At 42.0% G+C, this 26,213-nt stretch overlaps 1 protein-coding gene across 17 annotated transcripts in view; it reads left to right on the top strand.

The window, feature by feature from the left end:
* TACC2 (transforming acidic coiled-coil containing protein 2) overlaps window positions 1-26,213 on the top strand; it is a 143,633-nt gene that overhangs the window by 68,778 nt on the left and 48,642 nt on the right. For 3 of the 17 annotated variants that reach the window (XM_075757727.1, XM_075757723.1, XM_075757722.1), the window contains exon 1: window positions 12,213-12,742. The exons of 13 other annotated variants lie outside the window; for them this stretch is intronic. In XM_075757727.1, coding sequence (XP_075613842.1) covers window positions 12,675-12,742 — 68 coding nt within the window. In that variant the 5' untranslated portion in view covers window positions 12,213-12,674. Of the gene's footprint in view, window positions 1-12,202; window positions 12,743-26,213 lie in introns of those variants that run through there. One more of the 17 variants, XM_075757724.1, reaches the window with a different exon arrangement.

Here is a 26,213-nt window from a genome sequence, read left to right as displayed (position 1 = left end):
AAACTGAGTCCTCCCATCTCAAATATAGTCAAGACGAGAACATGTGCTGAGATATTCATGTCAGAGCTTCAGATGACGCCTGTCCTGTGGGTGATTAACCGGTACGCTGTTGAGGCTCACAATAAAGGCATGCCCTTATTGTGACATCTATTATTGGAAAAGGTCACAGCACAGCTGAGAATATGAAACGGGCACTCCCTGGAGAATAGCGTTCTCCACCCCACAAATACAGGCCGGCAGCTGGTAACGAGTATGATATGAGACAGGAGACACCACAGGAAATACAGCTCTTCCACTAAAGCTCTGTTCAGAAATGTCGAAAGATGCTGCTGTCAGCAGGAGGATAACCTGGATGACGAATGAAAATGTACACAACAGACACGTTCTGCTGTGGAACAGTGAAAGAATAGCTATCAGCAAATGCGATTCAAAAAACCATCCACAGTATAATATCTAGGAAACAAGCTGGTTAACTATCTGTTCTAAACCTCTGATTATTTTGATCAGAAAATGGTGTCATTACCTCTAGTGTGTGTGCTTGCTGTAACACAGGTAGGCCAAGTCTTCTGTGTAACGTTCCTCCATGGTGCTGGGCTGGACCCGCACTTTTTAACCTGTGGATAGTTGGTGGGCAACAGAAGTGCTCAGAGGTCCGTTTTGCACCAGTATGCAAGTTCTGTAATCTGGACAACATTTTCTGAACGAAGGGTAGATACTATGGCCATTCTCTAAAAATAGAGAGAAATGGTCAGGTGGGGTTGTAAGTTAGAAAATAGTCACCCTAAGATGTTGGCTCTTTCCAGAGAATCATCAAAAATTGTTTGAACTTTATGGATATCCTGGACTGAATTTCACATTCTGTGAATGCTTTAGTGTAGTCACAGATGCCTATTGTTTACAAATCCAAATTGAAACCACCAAAACACATGGTGATTTTTTTTTTCCTTTTCACCAGAATTCAGCATCAAAGAGAAGAGAAATAATTTTAGAACTCTGCAGACAAGCAGAGCTGCTGTGCTCACATATTTAGATTGGCTTGTGCCTCTGAAGTTTCTGTTTGGTTTTGATAATGATGTAGAGTGTTTAATAATGTAAATATCTATGTGTGTGTAAGAATCTCTTGGATGGGGTAAACAATGGTGTAATTAAGTCATGTTAGTAGAACTGCTTAATGCAGAATCAAAATACAGGCTAGGCTGTCAGTAACCAAAATGTACACTGGCAAGCATCCTCGTTAGGCCGTGAGAATAGCAGTGTTATCACCCACAGCCTTCTTTCTCTAAACAAACTTGGGTGTTTCTTCTTTTTGTAACATGAACACAGACTTTCACAGATCTTAATGGAAGTTAAGGTGCCTACAGAGGTGAGAATTAGAGATGTCTGTGGGACGAAAGATAATTCTTGCATCCTCTTGAAAAGCCAATATATTACTGTCCAAATAGCTCTTTGCTGTTATAATCAGTCCCTTATGTAAATACCTCTTGGACTATCTTGCATTTTTATGTCATTCATGTGTATCAAGTGAAATCAGCCATGGAAAATTGGGTTATGTTTCACTTTGTCACATTTAAGGCGACTGCCTGGACAGCAAGGTGCTAAACTTCTGCAAATGCTGTGACACTGCACAATTCTCTGCAAAATGGATGCTTCAGGCGTTTTGGTCTCCTCTGTGATTATGATGGTCACATTATGAACTGTGTCACAGGCACTTCATAATTTGGGAGAAGTGCTGAAATATTGCTAGTGAGTGTAACTTGTCCTTTATGGAAGCCCTACGGACAGAGCCAGAAAGGCTCTGAAGAGCTGATCCATCCCTCTGTCCTTTGAGGAAGAGAAAAGGATATAACCCATTCTGTAGAGCAAAAAGCAAATGCTGACTTTGTGCATGGCCCCACCTGCAGCCTCACTACCTGCTTTGAAAGCTACACTGTGATGTTAAATGTGGCTGGTGTGGTTGGAGGGGTGGGTCCTCCTTCTTGTCAGATACCGGGTCAGTTTTCTTTCAAAAGCTAAACCAGACTGGAGTCAGATCATTTTGAGAGGTGCTGGATGGATAGAGAACTTCTGCTGAACTCTGAAATTGAGTACTCATCTCTGTCTTACCCAATTTTCCTGAAGTGAGCCTGGAACCAATTGGAAGCCCAGCAACAAATCTTTCTATCGGAAAGCAAAAAGTCACAACAGTCTTTACAGAAAGCTCTCCTTTCTGTGTCGTAGTTTCCAAAGTGGTTTCCTAATACTTCCCTGGGAGGAAACAAGGCTGAATTATTGGTGTCACACAGAAAACCACAATATGCTTTATGACTTCTGGGTTTTATTTGCTTGATCACATGTTGAAAACAAATTTTCTTCTTTTGCCCACCTTTGGAGAGGCTTGGCGTAAAACTTAAGTAAATAAAAATTAATGTAATTAATTCATTTATGGCCAATGCTGATAATCCTAGACTGAATTGCTTTCAATGATGTAATGAAAACCAGGAAGGGATTAAATGGGATTCAAAAACACAGGGCATTTTTCCTTGAGTCACTTTAACCCTTTTGAAAGGGATGAGTCATTCCACTTAGTTTACAAGTGCACTTTGCAAGGAAGAGATGGGAAATACAAGTGAGGGATACAAATGCTCTCAAGGCCTTCTTGTTTCCAAAGTGTGGAGTTTTGAGGTGTTTTGATTATTTTTGGGGTGGAAGGTGGGTTTACATGTGTTATATGAACTGGATGGTAGGATAATTCTAGTGTGTGTCTGGACTGTCTGGTGCACAAGTGATTTTTTTTTTTTTTTTTAAATAGCAGCAGAATGAAAGCATTGAAATGAAGTTGCTTAGGTCTTGGAAACTGAAACCCAAGGATTTTTCTTGAGGCTTTGTGGCTGATGTCCTGAAAAGCGTTCACCATCTTCTGAAGCGCAACATAAAAAATAGATACCTTCCACATAATCAGCCAGTCTATAACAAATGGACAGGAATGAGCCGCAGTCCTGCTCTTCATTCATTTCCTCCATTCCAGGTTTTTAAAAGAGATTGTGTCTCCTGAGTGATGTGTTCAGAATCGCTCATCCCCAGGCAGGAGGATGCTTTGTGTTGCTCAGTGTAGATCTCTTCAGCTATTACTGAGTAACAGCATCAAATCCTGAGATGTCTGCTGTGTTTCAAGCCAAAAATGTGGTGGTCTAAGTGCATTTTCTTGTAGCCGATTGTAGGACTGGTACAGTGGGGTCCCCAGGTGGGGGACTGGATCCTGCAGGCTTCTCTGGGGAGCCCATGACTGGGGGGGACACAGGACGGTCCTGTGTGTGCTGGGCAGGGTGCCTGGGGACCCCCATGTTGTGTGCTGGCAGAGGACAGCTTCCATAAAACACCAGCAATTCAACAAATAGCTTCCAGTAACAGCATTTTGAAAAGGCATGGCATTAATGGATGCTTGACAGAAGTGGGAAATCTTTGTTCAGAATTTGGGCTCTCTGGGGTGCGTTCTGCCTTCATGTTTATGCTCAAAGAGAGCAATTATTTGTGTGTGTTGTAAAGTTTCTCTCTGTATGTGGCAGTGGACAAAAGGGCAATGGTAGCCCTCTGTTTGCTTGTTATTACTGTGTATTTTACAGGTTCCCTCAGGTGATATATGGTAATTTCCTTGCTGCTAGAACAGGTTCAGCCGCATGAAAATGAATATGTCATTACACTAATTAATCCATCCACAAGGAATTTTAGAATGGCATTAATCATCTTGCATCAACCCTACAAAATTAACAGTACAGACTGAAGGCAGAGATTATACATCTGGCTTGGGTTGCTGTTCCCGGGCACTGCGGCACGCACGGTGACGACTCCGAGGGCACCAGAGGACCCTGGCACTGCCAGGAGGATGGAGGACTTGCAGGGGAACACCTCTGGTCCTAGAGCAGGTAACGCATGGGTTAAAACTGTTGAGTCAGGTGTATTTTGTATTTCTCAATAATCAATGTTACGCTTAAATATGGCCTGTGCTTTTGGGGCACTCTACCTCCTAATGCTAAATGTTTTAAAAACAAAAGCAAAAAAGAAACCCCTGAAAAATACCAAAAATGTTTCAAACCAATTTTCTGTTAACTCTTTTGAAATCCAATTGAAGCTGTAAGCTGCTGCTTCTTTAACAAGTTACCCAGTCGTCCTTTGACCACCCATCCTTGGCAGGCACTGCCAAGACTTGCACTTGTTCTTGTCTGATTTCTTCATCCTGCATTTTCATAATCTAATTCTTCATGTAGGCCCTGAGGGCAAGAGACCTTTGGATTCTGCCTCCTGAAATCTCCTGCAACAAGGTGCCCCCGGAGAGTGTTATTTGCACTGATCTTGTCAGCTGAGGGCAGGTGCATGAAGGCCCTTAAAAATGTCAGTCTCCTCCCGGCGTTAGGCAGCTCCTTTCCTAACAAGCCTGGCTCCAGCTGTCTTAGGAATCCTGCACCTCGAGATGTTTAAAGGCTTAGAAAAAAGCACAAAAGCAAGAAAAGGTCCTGTGCTCTGTGATGGCGGTTCTGCAGCTCCGGTGCATGGAGATGTCAACATTGCTCTGGGCGTGTAGCTCATGGACGTGGTCTGTAGAGGTGTATTCAGCAGTAAAACAAACTCCCTCCTTTGGTGTGGTTATGCTTGTGGTCACAGTCTGAAGACTGGGCCAGAAATTTGGAAAACAGGGGTTTAAAGTTTTGTTTGTGATCCAGAGAATTCAGGCCCGTTTCGTACAGTAGTAGCATGATAGAAATGACATCCAAAATTGAAGTGTCTGTGCCTCAGCAGGAGGGGAAAGCAGAGGAGCAAACAACAGGCCAAAGGCTGCATGAAATGATGTGGGACGAAGAGCTTTCCGCAGGGGTTTGGCTGCCCTGGAGCCCTAACTTGGCTCTGCTCGGTAGATCTGCACAACAGACAGACCCCCTTGTTCCTTCGGTGAAACCTCTGCACGGCCACCATGGAGGTTCCCACTGTTGGGGGAGCGCTCAGCTCTCGGAAACCTCATCTCCCTGTTTGTGTGGGTTCTTAATTTCATAAACCGCTTTTGTACATGGAATCTTCTGGTGTGTTCAGGTCTCACGTTACCGATCGTAATTCACTGGCCGACCTCTGACAGACTGTAGCCCCCCAGCATCCTGAATAGCACCGTGCAGAGGCCCCTTTTGTTGTCTTTGCAGAGGGTTTCCCATGCAGGAAATTTCAATAACTAAGCAGGCATCTTGGTTATTCATAACTCTTATTGCCATTAATCTCACTTGCAATTTAGATTAAGCAGTGACCTTAGCAACCAACCAGTGATGGGGGGGGGGGGGGGGGGCACAATTATATTTGTATTTATAGTTACAGTTGTAGTTTTTTAGAAAGCCGTTCTAGTGTTCATTTCCTGTGAGCCGCAGTGTCCATCCTGGTTGCATCATCACTGGTCACTCCATTTTGCTTTGACTTAAGAGACAGAAATATTTTGTCAATGTGCTCAGGCTTAAAATTCTGAGATGTGTTTTTTCATGAACAATGTATCAATGCAAACAAAGCACTCACACTGTGTTAATCTAGATAAGTGGTGGAGCAGACAATGTGTTTATCAAAGTATTTGATCCTTAGGAATAAGTTAAACTTGTGAAGCTTTACACTTGGTATCTCCTCATGTTATTTTGTGGTGTATTATTTTATATCATGGTAACACAGATAGGGCTATGTTATGCCAGGTGATGTACAGAGGCAACTGAATAAATTACTTCTGTTTTTCTTGAAGAGTATATTGAAAAATATCCCACTGATTTCACAGTCCCTAATTATTTTACTGCTCGTATTTAATTTACAGTCTCCGGTCATGAATCAGTACCCTACTCTGAGCCCATTGAAAAAAATAAAAATAAAATAAAGCTACAAAACCCCCACAGCTATCAAAAAGCCCCAAACCAACAAGACTGTGGTTTCAACCTGAAGGTCTGTCATTCTTACTTTAGGGCTGAATATCTGATTTATCTGTATTGGAAGGGGATTAAATCCAGGATAACTGGATGGTGATGAATGTGTCTTTAAATTGCTAATTATAGACCATAATCATATCTTAATTATTCTGTGGACATGGACTGCCCTGCGTGTCTATTTATTAGGCATTACTAAAGCATAGGTATTGCAATTTATGTTAACAGTTTACTGTTTTTTTGCCAATAAACCAAAATGGGATAAATTTGTGGCATATTTCAGGTAACTTTTCATACTTGCTCTTTCATTTGTAGCACAAAGTTGCTCCATAAAATTAAGGGAGAGAAAGAAAGAAATCTGCTTTTCTTCCACTGCTCTTGCTACCTGATAGCAAGAGGTCATTCCTCTCTCTGACAATTTTCACGGCTCTCCAGGAGGTGTCATTTACTTTGGTTCTGTCTTTGGGCTATCATCTTTCAAAATAACAAAGATTTTAATTTTAAATGGTGGTCTATTCACAAGCAAAACAAAAATTAGAATCGTACCGCTGGGAAGAGAGAGATTGAAGGGATGAGGGTCGCTTTCTGTGCTAAGGTGTGACTTTCTGAAGGATTTGATGACAGCACCAGCATTAAGTATTGCCGCTGTCCCTGTCCCACAGCAGTGCAGGCAGTGAGCTGGATCGTGGAATGACCTGGCTGGAAAGACAAATGCAAGAAAGATCAATGTGGTCTTGCAAAGATTCCTGCTGGCACATCTCTGGCTGTAACGTAAGAGTAGAGTTAACTGGATAAAGTGAAGAACCAAAGTGAAGGGTAGCAAATGCCTTGTAACATTCAACTGGTAGCCTCAGCAGCTCATTGCTTGAAGAGGTCTTTTAAGTGATGCTTCTCAAGGCAAGTGGAAATTATAAGACAGATTCTCTCTTGATCACTTTAGAGAAGGAGGTAAGACTAAGGAGCAAAAATCTCTCTGCAGGAGTGAGAGAGACTGATTTGGAGAATTAACAAAAAAAAAAAACAAAAACAAAACAAACCAACAAACCCTAAGTGTCCCAGGACTGAAAAAATGCATGGTGAGTAAATTAGCACAGGAACATGAGTAACATGTCTAGAGCCATGTATTTTTGTGCAGCCCATCATGAAGAATTCTTGAGTTCTTTAAAAGCTTGTAAAACTGCTTACTGTATAACCTTCAGAAAGATGAACTCCAAACTTTGAGTGCCCACGTGGCTGAAAACAGTCTGCTTGACCTTCTCTGTAATACAAGGATCAACGCTGGTCCTGGGAGACTTGTGTTGCTGGGAAAGACTTAGCAGACAGAGCCCGTGCTTAGACAGCGTATCAGCAAAGGCCAAGGAGGGCTGGTGCTCCTGGAAGGGTTTTAGAGTACAGGAGTCTCCAGCCTTGCGTGTCCTAAAAAGGCTGTCACCACTGCACTTCAAAAGATGTCAGTGCTTTTATGTGCTAATGTGTTCTCAAAGGTACAGCCAGCCTCCCGGAGGCACTGCGTTGCCTTACAACTCTGTCTATGCACAACAGTGTTGGGTTTTTGAGCAGTTTGGTCCTCTTAGCCTTTTAGGAGCTAAAGATGTTGCTGTTTCTTAGCAGTCTGATGTTGCGGATGCCCTAGCCATGAGGCCTTTGATACCAGGCAGCCTACAAATAACGGAGTTCTTGGGGTGAAAACTTCTTCCCAGACTGCATTGAAGGCTTTGGGATCCAAAGGCGATACCATATAATATAATTAAAAAAAAAAAAAATATTGGGGGGGGATTATGTTTAATTAATAACCTATTCTTTTTTTAACATTTCCCCATCTTTTTTGTTCGTTTGTTTTTGTAGACAGTACTGTTCCTCAGAGCTTTGCCAGCAGCCTTCAGGATACCAGCGCAACCCATTTTTGTTATTGGGATGTCTGGTTTTGCTCTGTCTATGCAGTTTGCTTTATATGGTGCTCATTTCTGCACAGTACCTCAATAATGCATCGCCATTAGGAGGTACAGCTCAATATTCACCCGCTTCTTCCCAAGGGGGATAGATGGATGTGGCAGGGTTTTCTTTCAGTAGGCTCTTTGATGTTTCCATGTTTGTATGTGTGGTCATGTTTATAACTAGTGTAAATGCCTAGCACGACGGACAGTGAAGCCAAGAGCAAGAAACAGAACATAAATTTCAGTATATCATAAACCTTATCATAGTCCTGTCCAGCACTGTTTTTTTGATGGAAGCCAAAAATTTTAAATTGGGTGCAAGTGACCCAAGTCCGAATTTATATATAAACATGAAATGTAATTAAAGACCAAATATTTAGGAGCCTGTACAGAGTTTTAAACAACTAACCAATAGATATCAAGTTTCAATAAAACATTAATGTAGTATAGGCCAAAATATGGCTCTTGCTTAAATGGATGAAACAGGCAGGAGGAGAAAATGATAAATTTTAAAGAATGGTACTGAATACTTAAATAGCCTTTTTCAGCAGTGGGATCACACTAAGTTGTTATGTGGCTGTTCAACCCTAGGCTGAAATGCCAGGGGCATCTTTAAGTCCTTTGAAGCCACAGTGGGATTTTTTTTTTTTATTTTTTTTTCTTTTTGGGCGACATCTGTGTGGTTTTCAGGTTCCAGAGAAGTTCTTACAAAATGTACTTATAGTGTCAACACATTTTTTATATTTTTAAAAGCCAGCACTAAATTTAGTATGAAATTGATGCTTCTTGGCAGGCCCAGAGAATGGATTGGGGCCAGGCAGGAGAGGGAGAGCTCCCCTCACATCCGAGGTCTTTCTTTCCAACCAGGGTACAACCTTCCATTGCTGCTGATGACGTTTCTGTTCAGTCTCGAGGTCTATCAGACTCTGTGCTTCTGCCCCACAGAAAAACCCCAGGCCAGAGCCAGCTTTACAGACTTACTGCTGTAGTTGCATGATGCTTAATTACTTAATCTCTGCAGTGCAAGAAGTGAAAAGAGTGACGTGATCCTCTGAGTATCTAAAGTAGTTTAAGGAAATACATGGGTTTAGGTGGATGTGGCAACCAGCAAAATGACAAGACCCTCTCCAAACCTCAACCTAGGGTTGGTCCACAGACAGCTTTGTAGTGTAACAGATTTTATGGCCAGGTCAGAAGTAAATCTAGTCTGGCTTCTTGCAGAGTGTTGGCCAGAGATTACGGTCTATTATTTGTTACACTTGCATCCCTTAGTCAACAAACACTTTCAAGTCCAATGCTGGGTTACAGCACATTTTTTTTTGAAAGACCATCACAGCCCAGAGTTTTAAAATTATTAAATGTGTTCCCTCCCCACGAGGTAACTGTACTCGCTATTAGGAATTTGCATGTAAAGGTTGATTTGATTTTTTTTCCTAATTTTAGTTTCTCTCACTGGATCCTATTGATGTAGTAGTTGGTCAGAGCTGCCACTGCTTTCGAGCATGCAACTTCTCTGTCTGCGGGTGCCTTTGGGTGTAATGGACTGAGCTCTCTTGTGTTCGGGCTGAAACGTTTCCGTAAGGCTCTTAGCAGCTCTCTTCTGGCCGGTCGGTGAAGTATTGACACTAACCATCCATCAATGTCTCACTAGTGTTGCAGCTCACATTCTTGTTTTAGCAGCGCTCCAGTTCACGTTGCTGTAACTGAGCTGCTTGGATGGTTATTTTGCAAAAAGAAGAGTTAAATCCTGTCCCCTTTATAAGCAGGAGTGGCACAGAGGTGGTGACCTGCCCTCGCGGTGAATCTCTGGGCTGTGCTGTGAGCTGTGCACACAAACAGGGGTGAGAGGGAGGGGGGGGGAGGAGGAGGAGGCAGCAACACCGTGTCCTGACACCCTCCCGATGGACCAGAGCCCCTGTTAACCCAGACAGCACGTCTAAAGAGACCAGGGGCACAGTTGGGCTCAAAGGACTGAAGCCCTTGGTCCTGCAGAGTGGCAGTGAACACTTTAGCCAAGACCTGTGATTTCCAGTGGAACTCAATGTCTGTTGCATAGAAGTGGTGGGGAATGGGATAAAAACTTTCTCCACTGAAAGGACCGTGCTGCCTCAGAATGGGATTCAATCCAAGGCTTTTTTATTGGGCCTTTGCTTATTTAATAGATGTACGTGTGAAACTTGAGGGAGTTGACACAGGCATTTTAAATGTCTCCTTTAACCTTGTAGGAAGATGCCACGATATTCCTGTTTTCCCCACCGGCAGGACAAACAGTACCTGTGTTCTCCCTTTTGGCTTCCATGTACCTGCTAGGGCTTTACTTTCTCAATATGCTGTTTGCCTTTCTAGGGAATTTCTTTTTTCTCAATGTCTTCCTTTTCTCTGTAACAAATGAAAGCCAGCAGGGAGTTCTTAGGATATTCAAAAGACCACTCCTCTGTAGTTCAGTAGAGCTACCACATGCAAAACTGGAGCTGAGCTGTAACCTCAATGTAATAGGGTCTCTGAACGCAGCCATGTAATTTTAGTCTGTGGGCTGGTACCGTTCATTTCCTGTATTGGATGGAAATACTGGAGTTATTAACCATTTCAAATCTACTGCCAGAGCGTACATGGGGCTTTTCATACACTTTCTTCAAATTCTGTGTTTTACTTACTTGGGAATGCTCCTGAGAAGTGTTTACCTGACATTATGTTAAAATTTCGCACGCTGAGTTGGGTTTTTATTTGGCTGTGCTGATTTGCCGTCATTAACAAAATTGTCCAGTTCATGGCATTTTATGCTTATCCTGGTAAATGTCTAGTGAAGTAAATACTGCTGTAAAAGGGCTGAAAAGCAGCCTGTATTCTCTAGCAGAGAGGAGGCGCCTGGGACGAGTCTGGTTCCTCATCCCTTGTCTGGTGACGAGGGGAAATGGCTGGTGGGGCTGCTCAAGCAGTGAGGGCCTTCCCCTGGGGGTGGGCAAATACAGCAAGCGTAGGGAGCTGCCACCACCTGGAGAAGGGGACATCAGAGCTGGGCTCTCTGCAGCACTTGGGGGTTAACCGTGGCTCGGGCACCCAGCTGGGCGCCAGAAATTCTGAAGCTCAGTCCTGAGCAAGGCGGTGCTGCTGCTTCTCTGGGGGACTTGAGACAAGTGTTGAGCAACGAGACACTGGAAATGAGGGTTTGGCTTTCACCAGGAGCAAAACAACCCCAAAATTGTAACTTACTTGGAAGTTTGTGGATAACAAAGTGCTGGCTCCCTAGCTTTTCCCCTTAGTTTAAAAAAAAAAAAAAAAAAAAGGCACATTTATTTTGATGCTCTTCATAAAACAGTATTTAATTTTAGGCAGTTTCTGGAAATGAAATGTGCTTTCTGTTCACTAAGCATCTTTATTTCTTCTTATTCCAAGACAATTTATTGTGGGTGCACCCAGAGAGACAGAACCTTGCACATGTATACAGCAACCCTGATTTTTTTTGTAAAGTAAGCCAAGCCAGCTGGATTTCCCTTTCTGCAAGCAGAGAAAAAAAACAGAAGCTGTTTAAGGTGTGAGCCTAGCGAGGCCTCCACTGAAACACAAAAGCCATGCTGTGGTAGGTGCTTGGAAGTTAGTATGTTTTAATATTTCTGTTCAGTTTATCTGATCCTTTTGACCTCTCTGCCCTGTCACGTATCCAGAATTGTTATGTAGCTGCAAGCCATTTGTGTCCCTAGAGTTTAATTCCTAGTATAGGCAGTACTGCAACTGATTTATTTTTTTTCGTCCTTTAGTGATGCGAAACATAACTTGTACGTGGAGCGTGTGGTATTTGCTAAAGACAGTGATGTGGAAAGTGATTGTGCCCAGCTTGTTATGCACGTGAATTCCCAGTACCCTGGTACCTCCACGGTGGCGAAAGGATAAGCTAATTTGTAGGGTTTGGAATGCTGCTAGCTTGAGCTTGTACTTTCTGGGCTTAAAGATCCTCACCACTAACCACATCAGTATTAGATGATGAGCATCCCCACGGCTCTCCACCTCATCACCCAGCAAGGGGGTCTGTGCCGGCAGAAGCAAAATGGGTTAAGTGCACCGATGCGTCAGATGGATCTGCGCCGGGTAGGGTCCGCTCCCACATTGGCTTGTTTACCTTGGCTGCTCATGATATTCTCCCTACTTTCCTCATGGAAGGTTCCATTTTTGCAAGAGGGATGAGCTCATTTGTTTAAATGAAAAAAAAAAAGCAGCCGTTCTGCTTATTAATCCTCTCTGCAATCATCCCGATATGCACAACTTGTCTGTTATTAAAGGGAAATGTATGCACGGCATCCAGCGCACACGTGCATTTGCATTTCAAATCAGCTGAGTCAACACAATATAATGGTCCTGCCTGTAGGTCCTTAGGGAGCCACAGTAGCTGACAATGTGTGCTTAAAGGGAGGGTCTGCTTTTCTTCTTCTTCTTCTTTTTTTTTTTTTTTTTTTTTAAAGCCAGTTTCAATAGCCAATAGTCAGTCCTGTGTTGGAGGCGCTTGCACTGTAGCTGCTTGGACCACTGATGTTTAGCAGATGATTAGCCTGTCAGAGTGGCTGGGTTTTTATTTTATTTTATAAATAGTGTTCATCTGGACACACGCACACAAAAAAAAAAAAAAAAACCCACAATAACTGGCAACAGTTCAGAGAAGAGAAGGTGCTGCTGAAGTGTTTCTGCTTGTGCTGCCACTGATGCAAGCAGCTGTTTCCATCTGCACTGCAGTATTGCAGCCTCTCCACAGTCAGAGCTCTCAGGGCTCCTTGCTGGTGGAATTACGGAGGAAGCTGGCCTTGCTCGCGTCTAGCTTCGACCCAAGGGCACGCTGAGGATGGGAGGGTCGCAGTCTCTGCAGCAGGCACAGACAGGTAGCCTGAACCGGGAACCGTCAGAGGCCATGTAAGTGTGGATTCCCTTTGCTCTCCTCTTTTTTTTTCTCTGTACTGCTGGGCCTGCAGCCTTTCTGCACTTAACCTGTGCGGTGCGTTAAGGAGCTGACTTTTGTGTCTGAGGCCTTTGTTTAATGCTAATTGCATTCAGCTGGAGACATAGTTAAGGTTTTGCTGAATATTGCGAGGTATATTTTATAATGCTCTCCCGGTACGAAGGCACCTCACTTGGGCTGACCACCTCGGTTCGTTTGTGTTGAGCAATAGCTGTGTACCATATGTTTTGTTTTTATATGTTTTGGATGCATAATCAATCAAACACAATGACCGTTTCCAGTGAACAAAAAAACACCCCTTCCCCCCCCCCCAAACCCACCACCTCTGTGTTTTCCATTTAAAATGCACAGCATGGAGCTGCATTTCACTGTTTTTTCAGAGCTTCTTTTTGCTTTTCTGTATACAGATACAGTTTTTCAAGTCACATCACCCTTGTCAGCATCCATCCCTGACATGGTATTATATCCTCTGATGAATCATAAGCAAGGTGTCCTTAGATCTCTTCTCACTGAAGGCCAACTCTGAAATAGTCATTGGGGAGGGAGGAAAAAGCAAACAATTATTGGTTATTCACAACAAGTTATCACTTTTTCAGATGGCTATGACATATACGAAAGTGCACAAATATGTGTGTGTGTGCAGAAATAGCAGAGTCATTTCCCATTTGTAAACAGGATTTTGTCATTTATTGGTTGAGGATTTATCAGTTTACTCAGCCAACAGTCTTTTCTACCTAACCCTCCATCCCAAATTACTAAGCTGGCATGCTGGAGCATGGACCTTACTTCTGAATGGAATTTAGAAAAATTGTCTTGTCTCCTATTGTCATTTCAGTTACATAAATCACATTTATCTAACATGTCTGAACACCGAGTTCATTTCTGATCACGTATTTTGGTAAGCTTTAGGTGTTTATGCACTAGGGCTAGTCTATAAACTAGCCTCATCATATAAGTCTCTCAATTTTTTTTTCTAATGTCTGCTTATTAAGGTAGATCTGATTAGAGTTGAGACATCATTTGTATGGTTGAGATAAGTGCTTCAGAGTCATTGGGGAATGATAGAGCAGTAACTGATAGTTTTGCCTCTATAATAGGCCTTACAAGTAGGTATATGCTCCCTATTGTCATATTCCAGTATATCAGCAGATACCTTTGCTTGATACAGTCTTGTTATATTTGTGAGATACAGGCCTAACAGCATTTCTGCATCCTTTGTTCCTTTGATGTATAGCTTCACCAATTAAGATTGTTTTTTATCTATATAGTTCCATCTTATATAGTACCGACATTCCTATATACAGCATCTATTTTAATGATATGGTGGAATAAATCGGTGCCTCGTTATCTTTAGAGTACTGTAAATTACACTTTCATCTGGTGTTGATTTTTAACAGTGATCCAAGGACTGGGCAATAAAAGAGATGTAGCTAAAGCAGGGTTCAGTGGTTTTTATCTACAATTTTCACAGCCTTTTAAGAATGCACTCTGTTGCAGAACATGTTGATCAAGGTATATATGTACATATATGTGTATATATTTTGGGGGCATATGAGTAAATTATATTGTCATCTCTTTTAATGATTCCTTTTATGTATAATTCTACTCATCTTTTGCAGTTAGTCATTCCTGTGGGGTTTCAATGTGATCTTTTAAGGCCCAACATAATGAACAGATATACTTTTAGCACAGGCGTCATTCAGTAACTGTTGACGTCCTTGGAAGAGTTTGTGAAAGATGTTAGTAACCTAGTATTAAATAAATCACTAAAAGAGTGTGCCGTTTTCTTCAGTCCAACTAAATGCTCATTAAAATGAGATAAGAACGGAGACGTTTCTTTATCCTTGAGAAAGTACAGGCCTGTTTTCCGACAACAAGAACGTCCTTGTAGGATGTCATGGTAACCAGTTCTGGTCTGAGGTTTTGACTTTAGACCCTAATCACTCTAACTTTTACCAACGCTTTTTTAATGAGGTTACATTTAGCTCACTTTGCAGGCATAAGCAAATTCCTTAATGGCAGTGATAGTTCGGAGGCAAAAACATCTGGCCATGTCCCAGGCAAGCTGGGTAACTGCCCGTGCAGTTACAGCATCCCTGGAGGCATCACTGCCAAATGGAGACAGCTTCTTAACAAAGGGAAAGCGCACTTCAATTTGGCTGCCCTGAGTTCATTAGATGAGATGGGTGTAAATCAGAAATAATTACTGAAATAGATTTATGTTAGCATCAAAAATGTACAGAGATAAATTCCTTAAATAGAGGCTGGTTTAGGAGTTCCTCCAAGTGTCCTGTGATGGACTTCGCTGAACTCTAGGGAAAGCCGTAGGATGAAATTGGTGGTAGAATTGGTGCTGAAAAGGGGTCTAGGTTAAGATTTTAGAGTGTATCCATGAGTAAATATGCTCTTTTCACATCTGTATGCCAAATTCCCAATTTTAATGTAAATTTGTTTCAGCCAGGATAAAAGTATTTGTAATAAAACCAGTATTGAGACTGACAGCCTGGGGTATTCAGTGGTTCATTGTGGATTGTTAGCGACTCAGTCACTGGCAGTAGACAATTGTCCTTTTATTTAAAGAAAAAAAAAGTCAATTTTGAATGATAAAAAAGGGAAAGCCCAAGGGAAACCCGTGACAATAAAAGTTAACTGCAGATAAAAGTGGTGTGGTTCAGACCTCGCTATTGACATGATAAGCACTGTCATGTGCGTTGCAAATTGCAGCAGGCACCCTGGTGGTCACAGATTTAGCTAAATCAAGGGCACGTTGCAATCAGATAATAGGAATGGACTCGGTTGAAATAAAAGCAAACGACAGCATGATGATGTTTAGTGTGCACGAATTTGTTCAGGTGCGTACACACTTACATCTAGTGCACTTGTGACGGTATCCTTGCGTGCGCTGTATGTGCTACGCTGAGATGCGTTTGTCCTGCTGAGGATGTGAACAGAATTCAGCTTGCCAAGTGCTATCACCTATATATTGGTGGTTTTCTTTTGAATAGTAATGTATTTCTACCTCTTGGTAGTACTTTATCAGGATTAAAGACGGAACTGTGGGTAGGTTTTTAAACGTTAGTAGCCCTTAGCCAGTTGTCATCTCTGAATCTTTTTTGTTTTCCTCCGATGGAAAGGGTTCCTTTCTCCCGAGCACAAACCACACCTTCCTTTTGTGGAGCGTTGTGGTTGCTGTCCTTGCAGCAACTGGGCAGGATTTACATTCAGTGCCCATTTTTTGATCAGCCAAAGGGCTGATGATGTGTTATTTCCTCCCGTCAGGAGCTCTACATGCTGTGTCTCTAACATTTTCATCCCTTGCCAATCCAAGAGGAAAATGACTGAAGATGGAGCCAGCTCCCACTGAAGTTGATGGTGAAATGCCCACTGACTTCAGTGGGAGCTGGATCCGGCTCCAAGAAAGAAATTGAATGTTACTGATCATTGGTAGCAGGCCAAGATGTTGGTGCCCTTGTGGGTTGTTTTTCAATATTTCTTCTGCTGCATGATCTTTTCGTTTGTTTGTTGGTTGTTGGAAAGACTCAGAAAAATTTAAACTGGATTGACTCAGCCTTGTGCATCAGAGATGGGAGCAGCTGTTCTGTGTGTACGTGTGTATATACGCATCTATACATAAAAGTTATTTCTGCATACGTACAAAAACGCAGTCCTTGCTTGCTACCACATTTTTTATTTTTCTGTCTGCCAAACTTAAAACAATCCACTGTATGGGTCTTAAAAGTTTGAAAGAAATTAGTCTGGTAAAATATTTGCACAGTGTTATATGCTTCTACGTAGGAAAGTAATCTTAATGAATATATACATGGAAGAGTGGGATATATATTTTTTAGTACATATATATATATAAATATTGAAAGGAATTTGAGTCTTATTTTCTTCTTCCCCTTATTGACAGTCATCCCCATCAATTAGTAGAGCTATCTACTAGATTTGCCTACTAAATAGGGTGAATTGCTGGAAGACGTGGGGTTTTTTACTTAAGAGAAAATGGACCAGAAGTAACAAGCAAATTCCTCTGTCAAGCTCCCCTGTCTTTTATTCCAGCCTCCCTCATTTGAGTCCAAGGATCTCATCTCTGAAGTCAATGACAGCTCTTCCTTTGATATGAGAGGTTATTACATCAACTGCTACATCTGTCACTAGAAGTAGGCAGGTCACGTTTAGACTTGAAAACAAAATAAAAAGGCCCCAGAATCACTCACCCTTCTATTAGCAAGGCATGCCATACATCTGGCAAATATGTGTATATTATAAAGCTCTCTATAGTGAACGGTGTGCCCTATGCCATGCATAATGGAGCTGCTGTCATCTATTATGTATTATGACATACGGGCAAATTGGAAAATACAAACTGATGTGAGGTGGTAAAAACATGAATGAAAACGCATTCCTGCACGTGCATCGTGGCTGTCACAGTCAGAACTGTTTCCTTCTCTGCTTTGGCTTTTTGCTTTACTTGACCCAGCAAAGTAACTGCTGCTTAAATTTAAATCAAAGATGCCCTTCAGTCCTGTGTGTTTCACGAGGTAATAGTCTGGGTGCTTTTAACGTTTCTCTAATGTGATTATAGTGCATAGAAAAGTGGTTCTGTCTATTACAAACGCGTTTCCTTTGTTTTAAGACCTTACACCTATAGAGAGTTTTTGTGTTTGCTAATGTCCTAGATACCATTTCATTATCCATCTCTGATGCTTTGTAAGGATTTAGCTATGTAACAAATGTATTTAGTCCAGGTAAGCAGGTTTTTCTGTGGCAAAAGACAGAGTTTTAATTATAGCTAGAATTTCAATGCAGTTTGCTTTTCATTGAGAAAGTGGGCGTGTTTGCTGTAAGAAACAAACAAATACATTTTTTTTTACTATGGAAAAACTTCAAAGAAAAAATGTTGTCATTTCCCTTCATATCCTTAAATGCTCTGAAGCAACCATCTGAATTTAGTGGCAGACTGTGTATATCGTGTTTTGTACTCTCATTAGCACCAGAGAGCTGGCATAATGGGAAAAAAAAATTGAATTAGTTTCCTTTTTCCACCACAGACTGAGGTTTCAGAGGTTTCTTTTAAGGCACATTTTGGCCTGAGAGCCTTCATTGATGGTGATACTAGTTAAGACAGTAAGATCCCTCTGTAGTTCTAGAAACCAAAGTGAAGTTTGCAATGTAGACTGTCTAAACATACAGCATGTGAACTGAATTTTGGTTTAAGCATCTGTAGATATCTGTGAGACAGACCTCAGGGTAATTGTAGAGCTCTATTAATTTTGTTTGTTGCCTCCCCACAGTCCTGTTTCCTACAGCTCCTCTCCCTCTGCTCACAGGACCGATTAAGGAGATGAATGGGTGCTGGGGAAGCCTCTTGCTTTCCAGAGGAAGAACTGGGGCCGTTGGTTCTGTTGGGAAGAAAAGTAAACTTTGCGAAAATATGGGACTTTCCATTCCTTTGATTTTGATTAAACAGGATCCTTAGAATTCAAATTTACAAGGTAGTTTTTTGTAAACAAAGGAAGCTATATTTAGGTCTAAATATAGACCAGATTGTGTCTGAATCCCAGTAGTAGTTAGAATCAAATCAGCTCCTGCTCTTGGGTTTTGATTTCCTTCAGCACAGAAACCTGCATTTATTGGTCTTGTTAATAACAGTTCATTGCTCTCATTAGGAATGAGTCCAGTGTTGTGCTGGGAAAAGGGTTTGGTTGCTAAAGGAGGGGGAGGATGAGCAAGGAATTTGAATCTCTTTGTTTAACTTCCCAAGTGCAGGACTGTCCTTTTCCAACGCGGGAGCCTGGGAAGGGAAGGTTTAGCACTGTTATTCCTCACCTAGCAGAGCTGGGTTTAGCGCCGTTGTTCCTCACGCAGCAGAGCTGTGGGCAGTACAGCCGGGTGCCAGCTGGTGAGGTGCCACTGCAAATCAGGGATCGCTTTTTCCAGCACACTGCTGTGCTGAGTCGGCGCTTCCCTGAGCTGGGCGTTCAGGCAGCACCTATGGAAAGGGAAGGGTTTCATTGTGCTGGGACCTGGAGCAGCACGGAGCGTGCCCACGGGAGAGGTGAAGCTGGAGCTCTGCTGAAGTCAATAAGAAACCCCCCAGAGGTACACCGGGCTGAAGTGGCAGAAGGATCACACCCAGCCCCGAGTCAGGAGATGAAGTTGTTGTAGCCCGATGAGAGATTTTGTTGTTGTTAAGAGGCTGAGATTTTTTTTGGTCCTTTGCTCCTATTGCTTCCTGGCTGTGTTTCTATCCACCCAGCTGCTTCATGTGTTGATGTAGAGGAGTAAAGGTTAGTGAGGGTCTGTGCAAAGCTCCGTGCAGCTTTACGGAGGCCGTGTGGGGTAAAATAGGCAGAATATGGAGCAGCTTGGGGACAGAGCAACTCTTTTCTCCCCTCTTTCCCTTTCAGCAAATGGACTCCCTGCCTCACTTCTCCACCCTCCATGTAGTCCTCATCTCCCTTCTGAAAGGAAGGACCATAAACATTACAGGAACACAGCCTTATTTCCACATGTCAGTATTTTCACAAATCTCTGTGCCTCTCAAGATAAGCTGGTCCCCCAGAGATTACGGGTGTCAGATATTCATTTTTGCACTTCACAGTTGCTGTTTTGTCCCCAGGTCCTGCCTTTGAGCAGTGGGGCTGAGCAGAGACGTGGCTCTGGAAAGCCTTGTTGCATTTAAAAGGTAGTTCCAATAAACAAAGCAATTTCAAACCTATGGCTCTGGCTCCCAATGAATTATTGATCATTTTCCCTTGAAGCCATCGCATGATGCTGTACAGCAGTGAGCACAGGCACATGGATGCTTTTTGAGGAGAGGGTTAACAGGACGTTGTTTCCTGGATTAAAACTTTAGAGCTCGGTGCTAAAGGCAGGGGAAAGATACTTGCCATGGGTATTAAATACTTAAACATCAACTAGTGATTCAAATACCAATCCCTAACCTACTAGGGTGAACAAAGTGCAGCACTGACTGGGATTATTATGTATTAACAGGTTATAATTATATTTGTGGTAAGTATTTTCTATCTCAGATATTGGGGTATCCTGCATCTTCACCATTTCTTCTCATCTCTTAAGAGATTTAGTGTTTGAATATTTAGCAGCCTCTGGTGATTTAGGGGCACGTTAGTATATTTGCTGTTGCGATGTCTGAAGATGAGTGCCTTTAATTAAACGGTATGTTCCTGTTGTTCCTCTGAGAATGAAGCATCTGCCTGAGAAGAGCATAGGGATGAAAAAAAATCTTCAATGCTGTGTCTTGTTTCTGTAACATAGATGTTTTCATTATTCAGACTGAAGCTAGTAAAAGGGCAAGCAGGCTGGCCAGAAAGGGTGGGGGTTCGTTTCATTATTCATTTATGTCAGTCGTGTTGAAAAACATACCTTGTTATATCTCAGGAAAAGCAATAAAAAGGAAAAAATTAACATGATTTAAAGCAATATGGGGAACTTCTTGCTAATCTGTTCGAAAAACGATTTGAGGAGTTTGAAGTGCTGCTGTAAGTATGCCATGTTATATCTCTCAGGCTTTTTTCCTTCTGATGTGGCTTCCCACAGCTTGAGACATTTCTTTCTGGTTGCTGTGTGAAAGCAGGAAATGGCTTTTGTTGGGGGAGTGTGAATTTGGCTTCTGCACAAAATGTTCTCAAAATCGCTGAATAAACAACCAGAAAAAGCAGGGAAAAATAATTCCTCCTTCCTATATTGGTTATGGTAGGAAGATTTACTTATTATACAATAGGTTAAAAACCAAAAATCAACATTGTTTTTAAGGTGATTATGTCCTTTTAATTCTCCTCCACTGCAGTTCTAATCCTGTTCTCTAAATATAGCTATCCTATGAGGAAAAATTGGCCTTTTTATAGTAAGCGATTAATGTTTAAAGGATTCATAAGTTTCCTTTTGCAATGTATTCTAGAAGACACATTTCCAAACAGACTTGTGTGGTTTGGATAACACAAGGTATTATTTTCCATTGCTAAAGTCCCACATAATGATCTGAAACGGGAAGCCATAGCATTTTGTTTCTGTTATCTCACCTATGTAAAAAAGGAAAATCTGGATTCTTGTATCTCAGCTCAGACACTAAGTTGTCCAAGGCCTCGATGTTCAATGGAGGTTGAATGTTATCGGAATAGCAGTGAAGTCGCTCAGTATTTTTCCATCCGTAGCAAGGTATGACTGAGCCATATTTACCCTTTCACACCACATTTGCACCGGTGTAAATCATTAGCACTTGAGCTGACCCGTCGGAGATGCGCTGGGGCAGCAGAGGACATCAAACCCGTGGGCTCGTGGCCTGGAGGAGAAGCAGAAAGATGCAGAAAGCCGGGGAACGACTCTGTGGCTGCTTCTGAGCTTGATGCAGAATGATCTTTCTCCCTTGTGTCCCTAAATTAAACCTTGTGCCTGTCATGACACATCACTTGCGTCATGTATTTGATGTAATAGTGATTATTTTTCTGGGGAGCCATGTTTTCTGTGAGTCTTCTAGGAATATCTCTGCTGAAATAATATTAAAATCCTTCTCTGAAGAGGAGTGCCTGCCCTGCTTTCTGCACACATTGGTGTCAATATCAGTTCTGGTGTAATGCGTTGCACTCAAGCAGGTCTTTGTCGTTTCAGTGGAATGGGATTTCTTTGATAAAAGCTTTATTCTTAAGTGCGAACTGCAAAGGATGCTTCTCTGCCGCCTCGTAGCTCAGGCCATAAAATGAACACGTGACATTTATCCTGCTCTTATGTTGGGCAAAATACCTCTGCTGAGAAAGAAACTGTGGATGGTTTTGTGCAATATTACTTTTGCTGCAGTAAGCCATGAATGCAAAACATAATTCCTATTTAAACCTCCCAACTTTGACTGCTATACATTGTTTCACAAAAGCCTTTTTAAATAAAAAGGTTTTTCTGTCCTACAGTATTGTTTTTATTAGGGTTTTAGTGCATCAGAAAGATAGCACGATAAAGAATGCAGATACCTAGGAAATTAACTTCATCCCAGTTTGGGGATTTCTTCTATAAAACTATTTTAAATTGCCTTGATTTAAGAACCTGGAGTTATACCTATTTTTTCAATTTTAAAGTAAAAATAAAGAAAGAAGATCTACAGGGCAGCAATCTAAGCATTATAAAGTAAGACTGAAATTATTCTCCAGCATTATAGTTTAAGCTGAAATAATCCTGTGATAAAATTATGGTTTTGGTTTGATGATCAGACTTTGCAAGCCAGAAACCTATAAAATACAACACCAATGTTGCCATGCAGGTGAGTCGCTCAAGTTGTAGTTGCCTTTCCCGGTACACCTGTGGTATGTATTCTGTACATATGCCATACATATCAGATAGCAGACAAAAGGATTCACCAGTAAGGTGATGTACTTGCTTAGTACAGACTCAGCACCAGAAAGCTGTGAATTCCCACTGACTGCTGCTGTCGTCTGGGGCGTTTTGCATCATTTCACTGGAACAGACCCTCAGAGAGAAAACACTCTGGTTTTCCTGTGGCTACCTTGGGGGTACCAAACATTATTTTATTTTATTTGCAAGGCTTGATTCTCACCTTGTGTGCCCAAATCAGTAGCGCCATTCCAGTGGGACAATGGTGTCACGCTGGTAGGAGCAGGATGTGAGCTGAAGACAAGGTGGATGGTCTGACTCTTTCCATCTCAGCATCCTCTTCTCCTGACCCGTTTTGTGGTTTGTCTCCTCACAGGATAGATTTGTTGTGAATTTATTTAATCATAGGCTAGATTATCTTGTTACCGAATATGCTTACAATGGTGTGAGAGAAGTCCATTAATAGTTAGTGGTCAGCAATGTGTCCCTAAAGGAATTGTCTTGTAAATGGAGTCTGGAGACATGTAAGTGACGTGTTTGTACCTCCCCCGGCTCCTGACACGATGTAAGCATCAGATCCAGCACTGAGAATGTTCCCACAGGGCGGAGGCAGCAAGGCAGATGGCTTTCAGTGGTCCCTGAAAAGTCACCCACCCTTGAGCTTCGGTAGGCTGGGCTGAGGTAACCACTTCTGCTCTGCTCTGCGCAAAACGTTTTCAGAGCTATCTGAACCTTTTGAGAAGTTCTATCATTTCAATGGTGTATTTTCTTAGAGATAAGGGAAATACTGTTTGTGAGGTTTATGCCTGTCACCATTTGTATTTGTGTTGGGTTTTAATACCACCCGTTTAACAGATCCTCAGATGTCAGGTTTGATAGGTAGACTAATTCAGACTCCAAATAGTAATATTTAATACCTAAAATAACCAGATGAATTTACCCTTGTATCCATGTTTTGTATATGTTGCTGTACAAATTTAATATTAACATTTAAAACCTGTAGGGAAGTTTCATATTCAAAACACGTAGGTGAACAATGACATAGCTAACAATAATCATGTTAAAAGAAGCTAATTAATGTGGAATGTCATTTTAGCTGGAAGTTACCGAGTAGATAAATACTGTACAAAAATGATAGCATACAAAGTTGACACATCTTTGATATTATCCTAACCTAGTGCTGGGCTGAAAAAAATGACCTTTTGTTGTAGCTATAGAATATTCTTGGTCCTTGTGAGTAGGCCCTTGGGTCAGCTAATGGCTGCTGGCCTAAATTGGTAACTGGATCTGCAGGAAAGGAATTACTGTTCGGGCTCTCTCGGTGATTTTGAATTATGATCCAGAGCTGTATTTGCAAGAGTCTGAAAGAAAAAGGAGAAAAAAGATTATATGTATCTCTGTATTACAGAGTTGTGTAACTGCAATGTGAGTGATACCACAAGATGAATTATAAGTGATTGTCAGTTATTGAATTTTGTATAAACAAACGTAATGTGTATGGAGCAGTCTTTTTTTCCCCTCTGGACTCTGCATCCATCCGCAGCGAGAAGCTGTTTGTGCTGTTAAGAGATCCCAGCCTGAGTGGATAAGGCAGACTTGAGGTGGACGCAGAGTGAACGGACCAAGACCATGTACGTGCAGCAGTTCAGTGGCAGAGCTGAGAGCAGGGCTGATCTTCCATCTGGAGAGGTGTCTTGCTGAAACATCCAGCCTCAGTCATCTTCTTTTTGTTGTTGTTTATTTGGTTTTGGGGGTTTTTTTAAGAACTATATTGAAAATGGCACCACGAAATCTGAAAAGGTTTTTTTACCTGCTTAAGTAACGTGCAAAAGAGATTGACCTCAGTTGGATGCAGCCAGACCTGTATCCCTGGTCCTGATCTCATCAGTAAACCAGACCTGAATTATTCATGCAGGTTTTAGGGATCATCTCTGAAAATCGATGGAGGTGAGAATACAGAACTCATTCCTCCTTTTTATCTCCAGCACATCTCCCAATGGGATTTACAGGAATGAAAACCAAAATTCATCTTCAGTACTAAACTGAAAATTGTAAGAAGGTTGGGGTGGGTTTTTTTCTGATTTAGATTCTTCCCACAGTGTATGACAAATTGTTCAGTAAATACTGATGTGAAATTTATACCTTGACTTTATGATATAACAGCTACAGGTGCTTTGGAGGGCCAGGTCTGATGGAATCTGTGCCTTGCCTTTAGGTGTTGCCACAGGTAGTGCTTATGTGCCAGCACTGCAGTGTTTGGGTCCTTCCATCGCACAGCTTTGGATTCCCTCTTCGTCTCAGAGCCCTGCTAGTACCTCTGGTGCACAGAAATCTCAGTATGGGAACCAAGCGTTGCGTGATGTCCTTCTGGTAACAGATTCATGTGCCTTGCGGGCTCTTATTTGTTATTTGATTCTTAAGGCCCAGGGAAAGAGATCTGCAGATAACTCAACTGTGGATTTATGTGGCCTGGAGGTGATGGATGTGCTTGGCCAGCCATTTTCCCCTTGAACTGCAGCTCTAGCCAGTTATAAAGAACATGTGGATGTAAAGATGAGATGGAAGAAAAGACAGAATATCCATTTCTGTCTCCTCCCCCTCAGGGAGTACAGCTGTATCTCACGAAAAGACTTCAGAAGTCATTGCCAGTTAAAATTGATCAGCTAGGAATTGCTCATCGTCTGAAACAGTCCTCAATTTCTCTGTACGTTTCCAAATGTCCCACACGCCACAATTAGAGGGCAATGTTTAAACCGCAGCTCCCCAGTAAACCTTTGGAGTCTTTGCTTTTGTTTCTTTACCCTCCAAGCACTCTCGGATGGCGATGGAGCAGAGTTTGGTTTTGTTGTTGTGGTGTGCGTGTTGTAAGATTACGTGACTTTTTTCCCCCCAATATGTCATATTTCCAAATACACCATGAGAATGAAATCGTCACCTCTGGTCTGATGTCAATAAAACAAAGGTACATAGAAACAAAACGATTAGTGGATAGAGTTTTCTTTGAGTACCAACAAGCAGGATGAGTTTATGAAGTGCTAGCTGGGCATCAGTGGTATCACTGACAGCTATGAGACACCTTAATTAGTGTGAGATATGTTCCACTAATGAGCAAATTTAACATACTTCTTCCTAAATGCAAAGTTTGGAAGAAAATATGCAAATGTAAATATATTTATACAGATGGCCAGAGGCTGTTCACCTTACTCTGATGGAGCAGATGCCCATGAAGCTGGTCTTGATGTTGTTACTTGTGGTTCCACAACCCCAGCTGGTGGAGAGCAGCTGCTTTGGCTCCATCCCCTTCTCCCCACTCCCAGCACAGGCAGTGCTTCTCGATGATGCAACTCCAGCTCCAGGCTTCAAAACTTCAAACTACCCCACACCCATTCCTCTCCAGACTGTCCATATTGCACATCCATAGATCAGTGCTCCATCAAGTAGTTAGGCATGGTTTTTTGGGTTGGTTTGTTTGCTTTTTCTGAAGCAGGCTATAAACTAACTAAAAATTCTATATAGATTTGACTTTAAGTGAAGTAACTCTACAAAAGCCTGTGGAGCTCCCTTGGCACATACAAAGGGATTCCAGTTTTGCACCCTTGTGCCCCTCCATAGGAAGTGATGCTGCTGACCTCAGTCCTTGTGCAAAGCCTGTGGAATAAAACCAGAGTGCACACTTGCATTGGTCGTACTGCTGTAGTGTAAATATTAGAAGAACCTGAGACAGATGGCAGGGTTCCTGATGTGGCTGAAGGCCACAGCTCTGTTGCAAACTATTTTTTAATGAATTGAGTTTCCAAGTGACGACTAGGATGACCTTGCTTCAGTGGCTGTCGTGCCTGAAGAGGGTAAAGAGTGAGGAGAGGCAGTGGAACGAAGAAATCTCATTCTTGCTTACTGACTGCTTTCCAGCCACAGTGACAGAAAGGCAATTTTTCATTCTGAAATAGAGAAGGAAGGGCTTAAAATTATGAGCATCTGTGGCTTATAAAAATAGGTAATGTAACATATGAGGCTGGATTTCAGCAGGGCCAAAGGTGAAGAAAAGTCAACCCTAGTGACTCCCTTCGGAATTTCCTCTGG

The sequence above is a fragment of the Balearica regulorum genome, chromosome 7 (genome assembly GCF_011004875.1).
Source record: "Balearica regulorum gibbericeps isolate bBalReg1 chromosome 7, bBalReg1.pri, whole genome shotgun sequence".
NCBI classification, from domain to species: domain Eukaryota; kingdom Metazoa; phylum Chordata; class Aves; order Gruiformes; family Gruidae; genus Balearica; species Balearica regulorum.
This window is presented reverse-complemented; position numbering and strand designations above follow the sequence as displayed.